At 36.8% G+C, this 21,107-nt stretch overlaps 1 protein-coding gene across 1 annotated transcript; it reads left to right on the top strand.

Moving 5' to 3' along the window:
• The first annotated feature begins 93 nt into the window (after positions 1–93).
• LOC113043896 (dual oxidase 1-like) lies at positions 94–20,850 on the top strand. Its single transcript, XM_026203475.1, has 33 exons — positions 94–206; positions 882–965; positions 1,043–1,207; positions 4,173–4,360; positions 4,437–4,635; positions 5,709–5,875; positions 6,036–6,096; positions 6,561–6,657; positions 7,941–8,031; positions 8,181–8,283; positions 8,364–8,530; positions 8,623–8,798; positions 8,888–9,006; positions 9,099–9,239; positions 10,051–10,164; positions 10,258–10,460; positions 10,544–10,729; positions 10,835–11,048; positions 12,388–12,481; positions 12,646–12,806; positions 12,914–12,980; positions 13,054–13,131; positions 13,589–13,767; positions 13,924–14,154; positions 14,456–14,555; positions 16,084–16,133; positions 16,250–16,377; positions 16,492–16,645; positions 17,724–17,956; positions 18,301–18,459; positions 18,826–18,981; positions 19,136–19,264; positions 20,728–20,850. Exons 1-33 carry the CDS (start codon positions 143–145, stop codon positions 20,848–20,850), a joined length of 4,581 nt encoding a protein of 1,526 aa, XP_026059260.1. The 5' UTR covers positions 94–142.
• The last annotated feature ends 257 nt before the right edge of the window (positions 20,851–21,107 follow it).

Genomic DNA, 21,107 nt, shown 5'->3' with positions numbered 1-21,107 from the left:
TTTAATTGCCTTAATGTGTTCTCTAAAGTTGCCGATTTGTCGGTCTTTAAAGGAAAGTTGTGTCTGCTTGTTCACAGCGGTTTTCTAGTCTGAAGTCAAGTGCTCTTGTGTGAAGAGGTGTTTCATTCATTGGTTTGCCAGAATGGGTTTGTGTGAGGTTCTCTGGAGAACTTTAACTGCACTGTCTGTTCTCTGTCCAGCTATTGGTGAGTAGAAGTCTGTCTATATCTACACTGAAAAATATGGTATAGAAACCATTTTCACTCAGAAATTGTTGGTAAATTATAACAAATTATTACAAAGAAATGGCAATTTACGTTGAGTTCAGTGTAATTTTGAAATGAAAAAAAAAACGATTTTATTTAAACTTATTTTTCAGTTTACCAGTCCTGAGGACCTCTCAAATTTTTAATGCAGTTTTAATCAGAAAAAAAATGACAGTATTTTCTATATGGTCTAAGATTTCTGAACCTTGCGTTGTGCGTAATATAAAAAATGTGAATTTCCAGCTTTTTTTATATCTAGTTACTGTTATTCATGAAAGTTACTGTGAAGTATTTCAATAAACTGTACCTCAGTCAAGGTTATTTAAAAATATTTGTAAAAAAAAGTTTAGTAACAAAAAGTCTCGTCAAAATACACATTTTTTTTCTTTAATCTTGAATGTTTATTTATTTACTAAAGTTACTATTCTTGTATTTCATTTTTTGAGGGACATTTTATGATGTAAATTAGATTTTGAATTCTAGATAAATCCTTGGGACATTTTAAGAACAGCTTGAATGTGTATGAAATAAATGAATACGTCATTAACTTACATTATATGATGATTCACATTTATTGTAGTGTTGCAAAACTCCCTTTGATCTTGAACCAAACAGGTGCCAATTCTGCCATTACCTGGGAAGTTCAAAGGTATGATGGATGGTATAATAATTTGGCAGATCACGACCGAGGGGCTGCAGGTGAATGAATTCATACATCGTTTAGGCTTTTTACCAAAAAAATGAAGGAAAGAAACATCAGGATGTTCTCCCCGCAGATGCAGCACTGGTCCGGCTCTTTCCGGCGCAGTACAGCGATGGCGTTTATCTGCCCCGACAGGAACCACACCTGCCCAACCCTCGCCAGATTAGCAACATAGCCATGAGTGGCCAATCCGGTCTCATGTCCCACAGTAACAAAAGCGTTCTCTCTGTGGCCTTCGGTGAGTGACGCTTTCATTTAAACAAGGCACGACCTGTTGATTGAAGAGCCAGCCCTTTAATTATAGTTTCACATTTTAATAAAGACATCCTGAGTGTAATTTACCTTAAAGGGATAGTTCACCCAATTAAAATAAAAATTGTACAATTTAATTGCCCTCATGCTGTTCCAGACCTTTCTTTCATGGTACAAAAACCAAGAATTTGCTAGCATCTCTTTACCATGCAATTGAATAGGAACTGTAACATTCAAGCTTCAGAACAGATGCAAAAGCACTATAAAATTACTCATAAGAGGAGTAGTGATGTCTAGTTTACAAGGAATCATTCATCCTTTTAGATTAGATTAGATAAACCTTTATTCATCTCCCAAAATGGGGAAATTTCCAAGTTACAGCAGCGAAGAAAAAGTGCAAACAAGCAAAGACTAAGGCCCCGTCCACACGGAGACGGAGCTTACCCCAATCCGATCTTTTTTTTCCTCGTCTCAAGAAATATCCGCGTCCACACGAAACCGCAAAATGTAGTATACATGCCAGACCAGTATGTGGCGCTGTAATCCTGCCACAGAGATACACTAAAAACAGAGAAGAAGACTTGGACTATGTTCATAAACCTTGCGCGTGGTACACAAACGAACATGGAACAATACATTTATTAATCAGTGTTAATGTTAGTTAATAAAAAGACAATCGTTCAGTGTTTGTTCATGTTTTTGTTGCTGTTACGTGACGTAGAGGTGTCTGACTAGGGGGGAGACGTGGGCTGATGACGGCATCGTTTCAGAAAATATACGGATTAGCCGTCCAGACGAAAACGCAAAGACGGCGTTTTCAAATTTATCCACTCTGGCACCCGGTTTCAAAAAATAGCAGTTTCACTTTACGAAAACGCCGGATCCGTGTGGACGAAACGCCTATCCGATAAAAAATATGTGTGTATTCATAGAAACGCGTCTCCGTGTGGACGGGGCCTAAAAAAAAAAGGAATAATTTTTTAGTTAAATGAAACATTCACAAAATGGACTGAATCAGTCAACTGGAATAGCACATATTTTTGAATATGATTGGGAAAATAGTCAGATTCAAGTGTTTACTTGCTCTATTTTTTTTTTCATTTTTGATTGGATTATTTCATTATTTCACCCCCTCTTTCAATCTAATTGAAATTTCATCTCTAGATCAATTGAGCGGTTTCATTGAAGTCTTTTCAGTCCACCAATAAACAGATTATTTGGCTGCTTGTAAATGTAGCTAGTGATTGCAGAGGTTCACAAGTTAATGTTTACCCAAGAATGAAAAATGCGCTGTCAATTTACCCTCAAATATAGGTGGCTTTTTTCCTTGAGTGAAGAAGATTTTTAGCTGAAACTGTGGCACTTGGAGATTGATGAAGTCAGCGGCTTCCATCATTTTGAAAGTCAAAAACACAAATCAGGGAACACAATATGAATACCTGTGGCTCTTTCTAATACATTGAGGTCTTATGAAGTGAAGTGATCAGTCTGTGCAAGAAACTGATCATTATTTATAAAGTTGCTATCTGTAACAGAGAGAAATCTGATTGTTTTTTGCCAACTGGTTCTTTTGGACAGCTGGTTTCCGTTAACTGGTTCAAATAACTGATTAATTAGTTAATTTACATAATCATGCAATGATGCAACGTAAGCACAGATATAGGCTAATTATTAAAGCACCCAATAATGAAGTGAAACATGGATGTTTTACATTTCTAAAGCATATAAAGAATATAAAATAGTCTTCTTCAGATCACCTTTTTACATGAGCAATGAGAAAACCATAAGAACATTCATTTGGGCCTTTCATTCAAGTGTTTGTTTTTCACATTTGCATATCACCAGCTCATCAGTGTCCAGCCGTAACTTTTTCGTCGGTTCAGTGACTGTTGGAGTGATGGAATGATTTGGCAAAACCAGCGTGACAGGATCAGATACGCTGGTGTTTTTGCTCATTTCGAGTCAGAGTGTCTTGTCAGGTGTCTGAAAGTGAGTCTTGGTTAACTGCTTGAGCTGCGATTCAGCTAAATCAGATTCGCATCAATGTAATCAGCATTATTTACGTTCAGTATAAAGCACGCATGCTGAACACATTGAGCGCAATGTTTCGTGAAGAACGCGTCCACAAAAGGAGTTCGCATTTAGAGCCGCGCAGACACGTTCATTTTATGTTGTATAAACAACGAAGCATATTCTACATGAAAGAATGAGTTTAATCCCATTGATTAAAAACTTGCTATCAAATGCGTCACTCTACTGGTCATCTTCAGCGCGCGCAGCTCAAAACAGAAATGCAGAACATTAATAACTTCTGTCATATATGCTAACTATATAATGATAGCACTATTGTAAAAATTGTGAATTGTTAGGGTTTCGCTGACGTTTTGTGTTAACTATCTTTTATGAAAACATTATTTACCCCGTTTGTATCTGCGAGGCACTTGTTACACATTTTCCCTGTTCGTGTTAACATCAGTAATTATGGCTGTCGAATGTCTGACTTGACTCAATGTATTTTGCCCCGCCCCCAAACATATGATTCGACTATCAGTCATATATCAGCAAGATTCGAAAATTCCGATTCGACTGAAAATCCTTAGTCGGGGACACCCCTAGTTTGAACCAATGATGTCACATGGACTGTTTTACTACGTTTCTGGACCTGGGAACATTTCAGTTGTGTTGCTGTCTGTGGGAGGGTCAGAGAGCTCCCGGATTTCATCAAAAATATCTTAACTTGTGTCGCTAAGATGAACGAAGGTCTCACAGGTTTGGAATGACATGAGGGTGAGTAATTATTGACAGAATTTCATTTTTGGGTGAACTATCCCTTTAAGAATTTAAACCCGTTTTAGAGTTCTTTAAGGATTTCAGTAGATATTTTCCCGATATAAGATAATTTAAATTCTCGTGATGGCCATTTTAACACATGCTCTTTATCACTACATTAGGTTACCATGTGTGGTCTGAGATCTCAGAGTCCAGAAGACCTGGTTGCCCTCCTGAATTTATGCATATTAAAGTCCAGAAAGAAGATCCTGTCTTTGGCTCTGACTCTTCTGAACCGGTCCTGCTCCACTTCCAGAGAGCAGATTGGGATCTGAGCACAGGCAATAGTCCTAACAATCCTCGCACACAGGTGTGTAGACGCAATAGATCATATATGATTTAGAATGTATCTGCTGAGGTTTTGATTTACACATAATTCGTTTCAGGTGAATCATGTGACAGCATGGATAGATGGCAGCTCCATCTATGGGTCGTCCAGCTCATGGTGTGATGCCTTGAGAACATTTTCCAAAGGACTGCTGGCGTCAGGCTCCTCACAGGACATGCCCCGGCGCAGCAGCAGTGGTTACCTCATGTGGAGTGCGCCGGACCCCAGCACCAGCCCCGGCTCACAGGAGCTCTACGGTAACATATGGAGCTGCTGCTTTAAGATGTATTACATCTATTTATTTATGACCACATATGGTCTGTAGTCACATGGCTAACCTAGGAATTTTTGTCTAATAATACTTGGAATATTTTGCATTCATGCTTTCTTGCAACATCCCTTACAAAATTATACCATGGTATCCACAGGTTCCTTTAAAGCATTTTAGTAACTGCAATTATGTAACTGCTATAAACTGCTTCAAAATCACCCTCTGCAAACACTGAGAAGCTTTCATAATCTTTGTCATTCATTCGTTTGTTTTGTTGTTGTTGTTTTTTTTTTATGGGAAAATAAGTACTTTTTTATTTTCTTAATGGATAACTGTTTCATTAGTTTGTTTGTCTGTTACCCATTTTATTTCATTTTGGACAAATACATAATCAATGTATTATATGCATAAATAAATAAATAGACTTATTCATGAATATTAATAAACATATTAATGAATAAATAAATAATTAATTTAATTTAATGAATCCAATAACAATAATAATAATAATAAAGTAATAAATAAATAATAAAAATAAAAAATAATAATAAAAATAATAATTATAATAAATAAATGATTGAATAATTAAATAAATACTAGAGTGGTATTGTTGCAACTGTGACTAAAGTAATTATCGTGATTTAATACTGGTTATCATGGTAAATTTGGTAAAAGGGATTCAGGTAAAAATTTTAATCTTTTCGCCGCTAATTAGGTCGTCACCAGGTTAAATTCTTTTGTATGAGCATGCGTCTGCTAAAACCCATAACAACATGTTGCCGTATGTTACTGTAAAAAAATTAAAAACATAATACCGATATAAGGCATGGCACGTAAAATATGATGCCAATAGACCATCATTTTTTTTTTAAATAATCTATTTATCTCTTGTAAATGGCTTCATAGCTAGCAAAACACTTAGCAATAAAGTACAAGCGAACAAGATACGTATTGGAGTAATGTTTCACTTTGCACAGGATTAGTTTGGGTTTTTCATGCAGAGAGGGCTTATGGAAATGTTGCAAGTTGTTTTCAGCTGCTGGTTTTGTGTGTTCTCAGAGTTCGGGAATTCCTGGGCCAATGAGAACATCTTTACGGTCACTGAGGGAATTATTTGGTTTCGTTACCACAATTACCTGGCCTCCAAACTGCATGAGGAACACCCCTCTTGGTCAGACGAAGAGCTTTTCCAAAATGCCCGAAAGAAGGTTATTGCCACATTTCAGGTATAGCACATCCTCTATTACTGACTCACTTCATGTAACAGGTGCCAATTTGGAGGAGTGTGATGCAGAATCCTTCACTTCACATCTCCTTTGAACACTGGCGTATAAATATAATGATATATCACTCTTATTTCTGATTTGATGATCGATGTTTCCTCAGAATATAGCGTTCTATGAGTGGCTGCCGGCCCATCTGGGAAAACCAGTGACTTCCTATCCAGGTGAGATTTCTGTGTGTGTGTGTGTGTGTGTGTGTGTGTGTGTGTGCACATGCTCCAGTAGTCTGTGGTTTGTCTAAGCCTCAGATGGCACACCCACTGACCACAGTCCGTTCACTGACCGTCTGAAGGTCACATTACAACTTGAGTTTCATTCATTTACAAATATGTATGTTAGTGGAGATTAACAAATTATTTTTTTATTTGTAATTTCAATAATGACCTCATGCCACAAGTCAGAAGACTGGCTACACGAGACTAACCTGTGGTCGGTTAAGATCTCTCTCATGGTTTGTGTAAAATGCAGGCGGCTTCGCAATCGACAGCATGTCGTTGACATGTACGTCATTACAGTGTAACAGATGCCAAGTATGTCATTTCTGCTGTGGGCAGTACTGTTCACAGTGGTTAGTGAAAAAGATGAGCTAATAATGGGATATATGTTGTGAAATGACTTGTTTCTGCAGGTTATCAGAAATATGTTGATCCAGGGATCTCTGCTGAGTTTGAAGCTGCTGCTGTGAGGTACTGGCTGACTCTTGTTCCAACCGCTGTATATAAAAGGTACATTTCCCAAATCACTTTTGTTAAACTGATGAGTTGAAAGCCATTTATTTCAATCATTGCAAAACACCATTGACATAGTAACTTTCAAGGATTTCTATTCAACTTACACTAAATGTTTGGGGTTGGTATGAAGTCTCTTATTCTCACCAAGGCTGACGTATGGAGTCAATTTAACGCTGTATATATACGCAAAAAAATTTTTGCAAATGAAAGTATTGAGGAAAATAAAATAAATAATTGCAAAACATAAATGAAACAGCGCGAAGGCAATGATTTTGCAATACATATTTTCCATGGTCATATCTATTAATTTATTTGCAACGCTGCTTGTATTTTGCGTGTCAGTCTAGTTTGAGCTTGCGATACTATTTTTCCTTTGCGCTTCATTTTTCTGCACGTCTCTCTTTGTGGCACTGTTTTGACGTGGGGGCGGAGTCAAGGGATGGGGGCGTGTACAACATGCCTCCCTGGAAGTGATGTCATCGGCCCGAGACACAGCTCACCGATCCAGGTCCTGTCATGATGAGCGAGACTTTCAAGTGGATCGTTTCTTTTCATTCAATAGCATTACAATATTCATGTTTTCGTTTTATTTACTTTATTAACAAATGTATCTGTATTAGCAGTGTTGGCTTAAGTTAAAGAAGTTGTTGCCGTGAACATCTGCTGTTAATTTCTCTCGATGTGCACAATTTTATAGCATTAAAATGTGTATTGTTTCATTTGGTTAACTGCAAGTGTTTATTTAAAATCTCTTAACTTGTGGGAGGACACCAGCGCACAGAAGCGTTCTTTGCTCACACTAGTTTTAATGTAAAATAATGCAATTCACTTCATAAACTATAACTTACATCATTAAAGAGGTCTACGACTCAAGTTTCATATCGATCACGAATTCGTTTTTCATTTACATAACTACTGGCATAAATTAATAAATTACTGTCATTGTAAGATAATTTATTTTTTTTAACTTGAGTCTTTTTGTTTTCGTTTTTTGTCATGGTTGCTGTCGCGCTGTTTCATTTATGTTTTGCAATTCTTTATTTTTGTTTGCAAAAAGCTAATTTATTTTCCTCAATACTTTAATTTTTGTTTGCAAAACTTTATTTTCTTTTGCTAAACTTAATTTTTTTGCATATATATAAGGCGTTATATTGACTTCATGCTGACGTTTTGGATAAAAAATACAGCAAAAATTGTAATGACTTCCAATTGATAGTGTATATATAAAATCCTCCTTTGTGTCTAAAATTGTGCTGAAATGTGATTTTGGGATTCAGAAACAGGACATGCCACTACAAAAGCGCTGTGAACAATGATGCAAGTAAATCTCCTGCCCTGCGTTTATGCAACACCTTCTGGAACCGAAATGTGAGTCATGATAAACAGGGTTTGGTTTGGATTGGATTATGCAACCATGCTATTACATTTGAAATTAATTGTAAAAATTATTATAAAATTATAGTATGCAATAAAATAAAAGATGACATTGCTATATCATCAAGTTCTATTTGTTTTAGAATCCAAACCTGCAGTCCCGTCAGGATGTGGATGAGCTAATAATGGGCATGGCTTCTCAGATCGCTGAGCGAGAGGACAACATCATTGTGGAGGATCTCAGAGGTTGGTTTTTTCAAATAATTCAATGGCATCAAAGACGATCTGCTGGTTAACACATCTTCTCTGTTCCTTTTCTCCATTAGACTACATGTACGGCCCCCTGCGGTTCTCGCGCTCTGACGCAGTGGCTTTGACCATCCAGAGGGGGCGTGATTTCGGGCTGCCCAGTTATAATCAGATCAGAGAGAGCCTCAACATGCGGCCGGTCAACAGTTGGGACGAGATCAACCCTAAACTGAATAACACACAGGTGCTGTTACAGCCAGCAGTGACAATCTCTCAATAAAATATCCCCAACCAGCACAGTGCAAATATATCTGTTTCTTTAAAACCGTTTTTCAGTTGTTAAGGGAGCTGGCAGAGTTGTATGAGAACGATACCTCCAGACTAGATCTATTTGTGGGCGGCCTGCTAGAATCCCAGGAAAGACCAGGTCCAGTGTTTTCCACCATCATCCTGGACCAGTTTGAACGCATAAGAAACGCTGACCGCTTCTGGTTTGAGAACAAACAAAATGGGTGGGACATTTTCCTTTGACGATTACTCGAAGCCATATCAGTTTGGTCAGATGAGCACACTAAATCCCGAAAGATATCCTTCCTTTCAGGTTGTTCACTGAGGAGGAGATCCAAGCCATTCGTAACACCACGTTTCATGATGTCCTTCTGAAGGTCACCAGTGCAGAAGAGGGCGACATTCAAAGGAATGTATTCTTCTGGCTGAACGGTAATGAGCAACCCAAATGCATTAACAACATACTCAGAGAAAAAATCATATTAAACAGCTGTGATGTGTTTATATTGGGCTTTTTTGTGCAGGTGATCCCTGCCCCCAGCCTCAGCCAATCACATCCTCCGATCTTCCCCCCTGCACAAAAGCCTCCTCTATGAGTTACTTTGACAGCAGCAGCCAGGCTGGTTTTGGTGTAACAGTGGTGGTGCTCTTCCTGTTTCCTGTTGGTCAGTGTCATTTGTCTGTTTGTGTGTGTGCTATAAATTTATTAAAGTTAAATTGCATTTTCATATATTTATAGACAACTGCATTTGGTCTGGAATTATAAAAGTTTGTTTGTTTATTGCATTAATTATTAAACCACAGAAGATATAAACGTTATAGTATTTTATAGAATAAGAATTATATATTTTATTTAAAATAATAATAATAATATGACCTTTTTTTAAAAACATATTGAATGGATCTTTGTGTGAATTGTATTAGAAAACAATTAAAATGTTGAATAATAGTATTATTTATTAATTATAGTATTAAAATAGTATTATTTATAAGAATTTTAAATAACTGTATTTCATATATTCGTATTCGTAAGTAAAAAATAGATAACATTATTAATTGATTTATTTTTATCTAGCTCAAATTTTGTGTATTTTCCATTTAAAATAATTCATATGTCTAATAATAGTTTATTTATTGGATGATAGAGTTAAAAATAGTCTTCTTTATTAGAATTTTAAATGATAGTATTTTAAATATAAAATTTTATACAAACAATAGTATTTTTATATAATTATGTATTTTCATATTTTGTTTAAGAAAGATTGGAATGTTATTTTGTTTTAAAATAAAAAAATATATAACAACAGTATTTATTTATTAAGCTAGCTTAAACTTTGTGCAAATTTCCGTCTAAAATAATACATTTAAATAATATTATTCACATATAGCATTTAATATAAATAATACAGTTTTTATATAATAATATTTATGTACAGTATTTTCATTGTTTTTAATGTTTTCTCGATCTCTCGACAGTGAGCTACATCGTAGCTTGTGTCGTTGCTCATGTCCGGACAGCCAGATACAAACGATTCCAGAAGAAGCTCAGAGGTTCCACCACAGACAAGAAACCTGCACATGAAACTATTGGTCAGTAATATCACATGCATTGTCACATTGGTCTGAAATGCCAGTGAAGATGAGTTTATTAACCTCTGTCATTGCATTTTTTTTTTTATTCAGCCAAAGAGTGGTTAGGGCACACTACTGCACCCAAACAAGTCACACTTGTGTTCAACGAGAAGACCGTACTCCAGATGTTTGATGAGAATGGGTCTCTTCTCAGTTCTCACAGCTTGGGCGATCAAGACCACCTCAATGTGTTAATATCCAATGACCACCAGCATCGTGCACTGCTCCTGAAGATCCCCAAAGAGTATGATCTGGTAGGAATTTGGGAGTTCAGTCTGTTGCCATCATTCATCTAATGCTCAATGAGACATTAAGATGCTGGATTTCTGTCCGAAAGGTTTTGTTCTTTGAGGACGTTGGCCGGAGGTCAGAGTTCCTGGGTCACCTGCGCTCTGAGCTGGAGGGCAGAATTCAGAATCTCACCGTGATGGAAATGAGTGAGAAAGAGATTCTCAGAGATGCGGTGACCAGAGAACAGAGGGAAAAGATTGTGGAGACGTTCTTCAAGCACGCTTTTTCAAAGGTAAGTTGTCTCTTCATGTGTCTACAAGGTCATTTTGTCTTCGTTCTGCTGATAAAGTTTCACTAAGTGGTGGAGTAGCATCATACATGTGTTTTTTGCCCGCAGGTCTTGGACATTGATAAAAGTGACGCGGGAGACTTGAGCTGTAGGACCAGAGAAGCTTTACAGTGTGAGCTCACACGAGTTGAATTCGCCAGCGTGCTCGGTCTGAAGCCTGACTCGCTCTTTGTGGAGTCCATGTTCACACTGGCTGACAAGGACGGTAACGGATACCTTTCGTTTCAGGAGTTCCTGGATGTTATTGTCATTTTCATGAGAGGTGAGGTTGTTCAAATCTTTTGTATTGCAGTGCAATGTTTCGTTACATTTCGTTACAATATCGTAATTTTAAAATATAATAGTGTTAAAATGTTACAATGCTAGAAAGCTACCTTGCTGTTACCTTGTTACTGAAGTTACAATTTTATAGTATTACAATGCTACAAAGTTACCTTTTTATGTCGTTAGGATGTTTAACAATTTCACAGGGTTACAATGTTAGGACATAGCCTCGTTCAGACTGTCAGCCCAAATCCGATTTTTGTGCAAATCCGATTGAAATCCAATCATATTTAGAAAGTCTGAACAGCATCGAACTACATTAAGTGCAATTTATGTAAATCCGTTTCGAGCTACATTCGTATTTCTTGAAATTCATTTAAGTCTGACCAGTCAGATCGGGTTTAGCATAGCTTTTTCACGTTCTCTTGCCACGTAAAACATAAACATGTCATGTCATAAGACAACATCTGTATTGCAAACTGTATTGCTGTTATTGTTGTTTTTAGCATAGCCATAACAACGCAAATTGCATTACCATAGAAACCAAGGCACATTCCTTAACGAAAGAGCGTTTATGGACACACAAATTGGATATGAACAGTTTCAATACACTGTGTGGACAGTCACTGATGCTGGAAATGCACAAATTCGAATTTGGGCTGGCAGTCTCAATGAAGCTTATTACTATTCTATAAATTTCTATTGTTCAAATTTTAATACAAATTTCTCATCGTTTAGAACGTTACAGTTGTACGATATTTCAGTGCTACCAAGCTACTTTGTTACATTATTAGACTGTTACACTTTTACAATTTTACAATTTCACAATCCTACAATGTTACCTCGTTACATTGTTGTTACATGATATAACCATTTTTAAGTGACATGGTTAGGATTAGGACACTTTTACAGTGTTACAATGTTACACAATGTTACAGTTTTATGATGTTACAATGCCACAATGTTTGTTACCTCGTTACATTGTTGTTACATGATATTACCTTTTTTAAGTGACATGGTTAGGATTAGGACACTTTTACAGTGTTACAATGTTACACAATGTTACAGTTTTATGATGTTACAACTTTACCTTGTTACATTTTTGTGACATGATTTAACCATTTTTTAATTTTTTGGTGTTGTGATGTTACAACGTTACAGTATTAGAATGCTACAATGCTACAAAATCGCCTTGCTACTGTATGTTGTAAGGATGTTACAATTTTATAACATTGAAGCATTACAATGTTACAAAGTAACTTTGTGTTGTTAGAATGCCACAGTGTTATGGTGCTACTGTGTTGTGTTGGTAAGATTTGATTGGATTTCCAATCCAGGTACTCCCGAGGAGAAGTCTAAGCTTCTGTTTTCAATGCATGACATTAAAGAAGATGGCTTCTTGTCCAAGGAAGAGTTCACTTCTTTACTCAGGTCGGTTCTAATGTTTGTTAATTTTTGAGCCTTGTAGAGAGCAAAAGTATTTTGTGCAAAGATTTCTTGATAATAACCTGAAATTATAGATTCAGGAGACTTCAATAACTCCTCTGAAGGATTTCTTCTTTCTTCTAGCCAGTTTTTCCTCTTGTCTTGTGCAGGTCTTTCATTGATATCTCTGGAAGTGCTTTATCTAAGAGTCAGGCTGAGGATGGTATAGCAGCTATGCTTCAGGCAGCAGGTCTCGACAACAAAGATTCCTTCTCCTGGGAGGATTTTCACTTTCTGCTGCGAGACCATTCAGCTCAGCTCAATATTAAAGGTTAAAGATATATTTTTCTTTCTGCTCTAATCCCCCATGTCATAAATTGCTTAGTTCCCCAAACAAAGACTCATTTGACTTTGAAACTGTTGTTCATGTATTCCCAGGCATGGAAGTACTTGGTAAGAAAAAACTATCCAGACAACAGCGAGTATCTTTCATTGAGAAAAATTGGTAAATAAAAATGATATAACATAAAACAAATTTTAAATGGGTACACGGTAATACAGCTAAAGTTGTTTTGTAGTTCTTCAGCCATGGAAGAGCTTACTCACAGGCCTGAGGGGGAGCAAGTGCAGGAACTTCGTCAAAGACAGATCAAGAAGTGAGACGTTAATGTATAACATCTCTGCTGTGGTTATTTTACAGCATGTGTAGCATTATGTAACGTGTTCTGACATGTGTATGGTCATTAGGAGCTCAGCTAGGTGTTAGATTTAAGCCTTTGTGAAACCCGTCATTTATTGGCTATTGAGAAATGTGGCAACCAGTATTTGTGGGAAGTGATGCCAGCATTCTGTGATGTAATATTGGTCAGGTTTCGCTTTGAACGTCATAAACTTTAGTTGACTGACAATATTAAACAGACTGATGCAGTAGCAGAAATAACTAGATTTTTACATATTATGCAGACAGTGTTAGTGGAGATGAAGCAGAGAATCAGAGCAGCCTGAAGGACTGTGCCAGTGACAGTCTAGCCTTTTGAAAAAAAACCACACAAGTCTTGATTTTGTCAAGCCACCTTAGTTAAAGCCTAATATGTTTCTTTTTTCCCTCATTAGAATTGAACAAAGCAACCCAAAGGTGTATGTGAGGCCTCAGAGAGAACGCTACAATAGAAACCCAGTGCAGCAATGGATCCAGCAGTTCAAACGCTTCATAGAAAACTACAGAAGACATATCATTTGCATAGTCATCATATACGGGATCTCAGCTGGACTAGCACTGGAAAGATGCTACCGTAAGTGTCCCTTTATATTCTCTCTTTCCATCACTGAACATTGTATTGTGCATATTCAAGCCTTAACTTGATTTATTGTGATCATGTTGAATAGTTCCTAATTTGTGACACTGGAGATCCGCACTAATGGTTACAAACCAATAGCAATGTTTGTAGATTATGGTTTACAGGCCCACGCCAGTGGCATCCCGGAGACCTCCATGGTGGGTGTGCTCGTGTCTCGTGGTTCTGCGGCCGCTATCTCCTTCCTGTTTCCCTACATGCTCCTCACCGTGTGCCGTAACCTGATAACCATGTGCAGGGAGACTTTTCTGAACAGATACATCCCATTCGATGCGGCCATCGACCTTCACCGTCACATGGCTATAGTTGCTGTTGTCCTCTCAGGTCAGAAAAGATCAATTCGCTCTACATGCACTAGCATTTAATATTTTAAACTCTCCCTTAAACCACCCCTTTCAAAAGAATTTCACCACAGATATGATTCAGTATAATGTTATATCCCTGTAATTATGCTTTAACACTTTGTATGTCAAGACATATTTGTGCAGTTTATAGCATACAGTGTGTGAATCACATTCATTTAATTACCAGGGTTCAAAGTTCCAATACATAATGTGGCATACATCAATTGTATTAATACATGTGCTCATATAATATTTTATTTATTGATCTATTTTTGTGCCAGTTGTTCACAGTTTGGGTCATGTGGTCAACGTTTATGTTTTCTGCATCAGTGACCTCAGCATTCTTGCCTGCCTGTTTCCTAGAGTGTTCTCCAACAATGGGTAATTCATGTTCAGCTTGATTGACATAAGAAACGTTTCACTTGGATATTCATCAAACAATTTTTAAGTAGCTGGGTTTCCATCACCCTGCTTCTATACACATTTTGACGAATTGAGTGATGGAAACACTGACTTTCGAATAAATATGGCTTGATATAAAAAAAAAAAAACGTTTTTACATTCGCTTGAAGTGGTTTTTGACTTGTGCGATAAAAGGTTAATACAAATAATGGGAGATGGAAATGCATTTAGCGAATAAATTCCTCTTAGCGCATTAAAAAAGTTATGTGACTTTGCGCTATGGGAAGGTAAAACCTCACCAGTGTTGGGCAGTAGCGCATTACTTAGTAACACGTAACTGTAATTTGATTACTTTTTTAGTAACGGAGTATTCTAACGCGCTATAATTTTCAAAATAAAACAAATAAATTGTTATTCATCTATTGCACAAAAGCAACATGAACTAATATAAAATATTAATGATTAGCAGGTTGCAGTGCTGAAATTAGCATGCTCACGTTTCCTCTCATTATAACACACGAATCGTAGACATTATGAAATATTAATTATCCATATTGTGTTATAACTAAGATTTGTGAGATTGCGATGAACTGAGATGTCTTTTAGAGATTATAAATGCAGCGCTCTTTGCTTGCATTCTGCCAAACCATGCACGCAGCAGCCACTTGCTTTAGTTAAAATTAACAGCGTTCTGTGAATGTTGATGCTTTAATAACAAATATTTATCTGGAACGTGTATGCTGGGGATTTCATAACTTTCATAGAGAAAAAAAGTAATGTAACTAGTAATTAAGTAACTATTTACTAATTACTTTTGAAATAAAGTAATCAGAACAGTAACGTGATTACTTTTAAAAGGAGTAACCAGTAATTTGATTACATTTTCAGCGTAATTTGCCCAACACTGAACCTGACTAACCAGCGGAGCGACCTTGTACCACAGCATCTAAAATGTTGTTATGGTCATTCAGAAATGCCCGAGCAATGTCTGTCATCAGAGTATTTCTGTATAATTGCCTCCCAGAAATGTCTTGCACGACTGACAAGCAGCATCCACCTCCGAAAGAAATAACCACAATCATTGTGTTTCGTCAGCTCGCTCTGAGCCGCAAGCAATTTATGATATGTGAAAATTATTATATTCAGTAGCTTCTCCTACTTTTCTTAGTGATTTATAGTTCCAGTTTATCAGGAAGTGACGATTTTGTTCTCTTTGACTCGGTGATATGTTCGCAAATGTTTTGTACGATATTCCAATTTTGCGCATAAGTTAAATTCGCAGCTTTGGATGGAAACCCAGCTAGTGTTACTACTGTTTGAGATGGTTTCATAAAATGGAATGTTCTCTAGAGTGTTTGTGTAACCATGGAATGTTGTGAATGTTCAAAGAACATTAAAAAAAGAACATTTTAATGGGAACTTAAAATATTCTTAGAATATATGTTTCCTCTAGGAAACTCTACTAGTGCAGGAGTCTTGTCCTAAATTCTGTGTTGGTCATTTGCAGGTCTGAGTTTCCAATGAAATGGACCTTCTGGTTTTTCAAGACAGTTCCTGGTAAAGCTGCACATTCAGTGTTGTTTTGATATATTCAGTATTACATTTACAGAGTCGGTTTATTATTTTTTCTAGACGTGTGTTTGCTGCAACACTCTGTTTTGTTTTTCTTTCAGGTCTCACTGGAGTTCTTTTGCTGTTGATTTTTGCCTTTATGTATGTCTTTGCCTCGCACTATTTCAGACGCATCAGCTTTAGAGGATTCTGGATCACACACCACCTATATGTGCTCGTCTATGTCCTGGTAAAGGGAAAAAAAGCACCTATAAATGAGTGTTAGAGCTTCAGTATTATGTACTAAGACTGGACTGGACACAGGAACTGACTTGCTCTCTTTCTCTCTCATCTCATTTGGCAGACTGTGATCCACGGCAGCTACGCCCTCCTCCAGGAGCCCCGCTTCCACATCTACCTGATCCCCCCTGGCCTCCTCTTCCTCCTGGACAAGCTCATCAGCCTCAACAGGAAGAAGGTGGAGATCCCCGTAGTGAAAGCCGAGCTGCTGCCCTCAGGTAGACGATAATCTCAGCAGATCCATCACAAAGCTCTTTTATCTCAGATTCTCCAAGGGCCTGAGCACACAGCGCTGTGTCATGTGCTGTAACGTGATCACTTTTAATTGCTCTGAAATCTTACGGCGTCTCATAATAGGAAACCTTGAGTTGAATTCAGGACTCACTTTATTTATTTTAAAATAAAATGATGTTTAAAATCTCCAATTAGGTAACACTTTCTTTATAATAGTCCACTCTAGACATTCTACAAGCGAAAAGTAACTTTGCAGCTTTGTCAACTATGAATTATTAGAGTATTAGTAGACTGTCTGCTCAGTATCTGCTAACACTTTATTTTGATGGTCACCCAACAGTCATTCTAATGATTATAAGCATTGTTGGGGAAAGATACTTTTGAAAGTAATCCGTTACAATATTGCGTAACTCCATTAAAAAAGTAGCTAATTGCATTACTTACAGTATAGTTACTTTTTATCGAAAGCAAGACATTATTTTTTTTATTACTTTTTGTCAGTTGAACTGGGCTCGCTTGTTTATTTTAAAAGTAAAAGTGAAATGAATAAGTCTCAGCTTGAATGAAGTCCCGCTACACTTACTCCCAATCTCTCTCAACTCGGGGACAGGAGAGGTGTCTTGTATTACTTTTAATGGGTTAGTTTACCCAAAAATGAAAATTCTGTCATTAATGAACAACATGTGTGTGAGTAATTAATGACAGACTTTTCATTTTTGGGTGAACTAACTCTTTAAGTAACTTTCATTACTATTTTGAAAATGTAACATGTTTTCTCTGATACATTTAAAAGTAACGTGTTACTTTACTAGTTACTTTTAAAAGTAATCTGATTACATATCTCAAGTTACTTGAAATCTGTTACCCCCAACACTGACTATAAGTAACTTTGCTTTTATATGTGAACTTAAACTAACTCTAACCTTAAAATAAAATAAAATAAACAGTCTTTTGAAAGTTAGTTGATATTTCCTGCCAAAGTTATTTATGGCAAGTAGAATGTCTAAAGTGGACTAGTGGCACTGATAACAAACTTGATTCTCAATTTCTCTGAACTGCCAGGTGTAACTTACCTGGAATTTAAGCGTCCACAAGGTTTTGTCTACCGCTCGGGACAGTGGGTACGTATCGCATGCCTGGCGCTGGGTACAGATGAGTACCATCCTTTCACCCTGACCTCCGCACCACATGAGGAGACCCTCAGCCTTCACATCCGTGCAGTGGGACCCTGGACCAGCAAACTCCGAGAGGCCTACACCCCTGAAAATCTCCTGGAGTTTGGAGGATATCCAAAGGCAAGGATACCCAGTTTGTCTTCGGTTAATATAGATGTAGATAAACTTGAATGCTGCCGATATGATAACCGATTATTTAGAATTATCTGTGCCGATACCGATACAGGGAGCCCCTTCATTTGGTACATACATTTGGTACATAAAATTAGAAGTTAAAATGAATGACAAAACTATTATATTCAACAAAATTTATTTTCAGATATATTAATCCCTTGTTCTGTCACTTGAACTGAGACTCCACAGCACACTGTTGCTCCACATTTAAGAGTTTAAAAATTACATTTTTAGAATTTTGTGATCAAATGAACAGTATTTGAAAGCTAGACCCTGCTGTATGTCGACAGCTGTATCTGGATGGGCCGTTTGGGGAGGGCCATCAGGAGTGGACAGACTATGAGGTGTCAGTATTGGTGGGCGCTGGGATTGGAGTCACACCTTTTGCTTCCATCTTAAAAGACCTGGTGTTCAAATCTTCAGTCAAGTTCAAATTTCACTGCAAAAAGGTAAAATACAATGTGCAAAAAGTTTTTAATGTCTTGTAATTAATGATTGAGTTTTTAATGAGGGGGAAGTCGTGGCCTAGTGGTTCGAGAGTTTGACTCCTAAGCCTAGGGTTGTGGGTTTGAATCTCGGGTGCAATACCACGACTTAGGTGCACTTGAGCAAGGCATCGAACCCCCAACTGCTCCCTGGGCACCGCAGCATAAATGGCTGCTGTGTGTGTGTGTGTGTGTGTGTGTGTGTGTGTGTTCACTGCTGTGTGTGTGCACTTTGGATGGGTTAAATGCAAAACACGAATTCTGAGTATGGGTCACCATACTTGGCTGAATGTCACGTCACTTTAACGACTCTTAACATGGTGCCTCTAGGTGTATTTTATCTGGGTGACACGGACTCAGCATCAGTTCGAGTGGGTGTCTGACATCATAAGAGAGGTGGAGGACATGGACGCTCAGGAGCTGGTGTCAGTGCACATCTACATCACTCAGCTGGCTGAGAAATTCGATCTCCGCACCACTATGCTGGTAAATCCATTGTTTATTTGAGAATGATAAGAGTTTTTTATTGGTTTATAAGGTTATTGTAAGTTCAACTGGACTACTGTGATGTAATCTAAAGCAGGTAACTGATATGAAGTTATGGCTGGGTGTAAAATCATTACTCTTTCTCTTTCTCAAGTATGTCTGTGAGCGCCACTTTCAGAGGGTGTGGAACAGGAGTCTGTTCACCGGCCTACGCTCCGTCACACACTTCGGCCGCCCACCCTTTTTGGCTTTTCTCAGTTCGCTACAGGAAGTTCATCCAGAGGTCAGAAGCCAAATAATTTGCTTCTAAAATGCACTGAAGCTTTACAGTTAACTATTTCCACCAGATTTTTGACAGAAGTTGCTAGCCACCACCAGTGTTTTTGCAGATTTTCACTAAAATTTCATGGCCCTCAGAATATTTTGTGGTATGAATATCTAAACATGCAATAAAACAAAATAAAGATTAGACCCTCTACTTTAAACAAAAAAATAATAATAAGTTAATAAGTTTTCAGTTTTATTCTAGCTTCAAGCATTGTGTTTTTATCAACACTTGAATGTAGGTAGGTTTCCATAAAAAATTGACATTTTGGGAGAGAAGTTGAGAAAATACATTTTTTATTGAATACTACATCTGGATCAAATTCAGTAATATATCAAAGAAAGGATGCAGTAGATGGCTTCAATCTCCCAAAGCTTGCACAGGCCTTTACCACTTTCTGGATTATAACTGTAACATTAGGCAGTTTTCATTTATATGCCCTTAGTGTTGATGATTGCAATATTTTTCATATGCATATGCTTACATACTGCGTCTTCCTGGTCTGTGTTTTTGATCAGCACGTTCAGGATATGCGCCCCCTAGTGTATAACAGTGGAAACACAGAAAATTCTGTGTTTAGCAGGGAAAGAGTTGCCAATATACAGTATAATATGCTAATATAATATATAATATGCTAATATGCTAATATAGTTATCCTTATAGATGTCTTTATCGTTATAGTTATTTTTATCATTATAATCATAATTATCGTGATAGTCATTATTATAGTTATGTTTATCGTTATAGCTATCTTTAGCATTATAGTTATCATTGTTGTTTTCATTAAAGTTATCTTTATCGTTATGGTTACCATTATAGATATCTTTATCGTTATGGTTGTCATTAAAGTTATAGATATTACCTTTATTGTTATAGTTATCATTCTAGTTATCGTTAAAGTTCTTTATCATACAGTTATCCTTATAGTTATCATTATCATCTTTTTAGTTATAGTTACTGTATAGTTATCGTTGTAGTTATTGTTATAGTTATCTTTATCGTTATTGTTACAGTTATGTTTATAGTTATCATTATAGTTATCTTTTTTGTTAGTTAATCTTTATCGTTAGTTATCATTATCATCACAGTTTTCTTTATAGTTACTGTAACTCTATTGTTATAGTTATCTCTAATGTTATAGTTATCGTTAGTTATTTTTGTAGTTATTGTTGTAGTTATGTTTATTATTAAAGTTATCTTCATCGTTACAGTTATCCTTATGGATATAGTAATCTTTACAGTTGTAGGGCATGTACTATTGCATTTTTCTAAATCTTCATGTATTAGTAAATATCTGTGATTCATAAGGGATCTTGTGAAAGGAGTCATTTTAAGTTTTAGGTTAAAAAGTCATTTAATTAGATCATTGTGACAGTGATATCAACTTCACGTACACCACTGATGATGTTTCCTTGTTAAAGGTGGAGAAGATCGGCGTGTTTAGCTGCGGTCCTCCTGGTCTGACTAAGAATGTGGAGAAGGCCTGCCAGCAAAAGAACAAACACGACCAGACACATTTTGTTCACCACTATGAGAACTTCTAGACAATATTATTGAATCAATGAATCACTGAACAACCAAATATTCATTCATTTTGAATGGACTGGAGTCCATTATTCCATTTAAAACAGCATGAGTTGCCATTACTAGTTGGTAAAGTTAAGGTCATATGAATCTATAATGCAGTCAACAGTTGAGCTAAATTAAAAACGAAACAAAACAAAACAAAAATCATACACCAGAAACAGATTACTGATATTTTGGAGTTATGATAAATTAATCACTTTTAGTGTTTTTTTTT

This window comes from Carassius auratus, chromosome 25, assembly GCF_003368295.1.
Source record: "Carassius auratus strain Wakin chromosome 25, ASM336829v1, whole genome shotgun sequence".
Taxonomy (NCBI): domain Eukaryota; kingdom Metazoa; phylum Chordata; class Actinopteri; order Cypriniformes; family Cyprinidae; genus Carassius; species Carassius auratus.
This window is presented reverse-complemented; position numbering and strand designations above follow the sequence as displayed.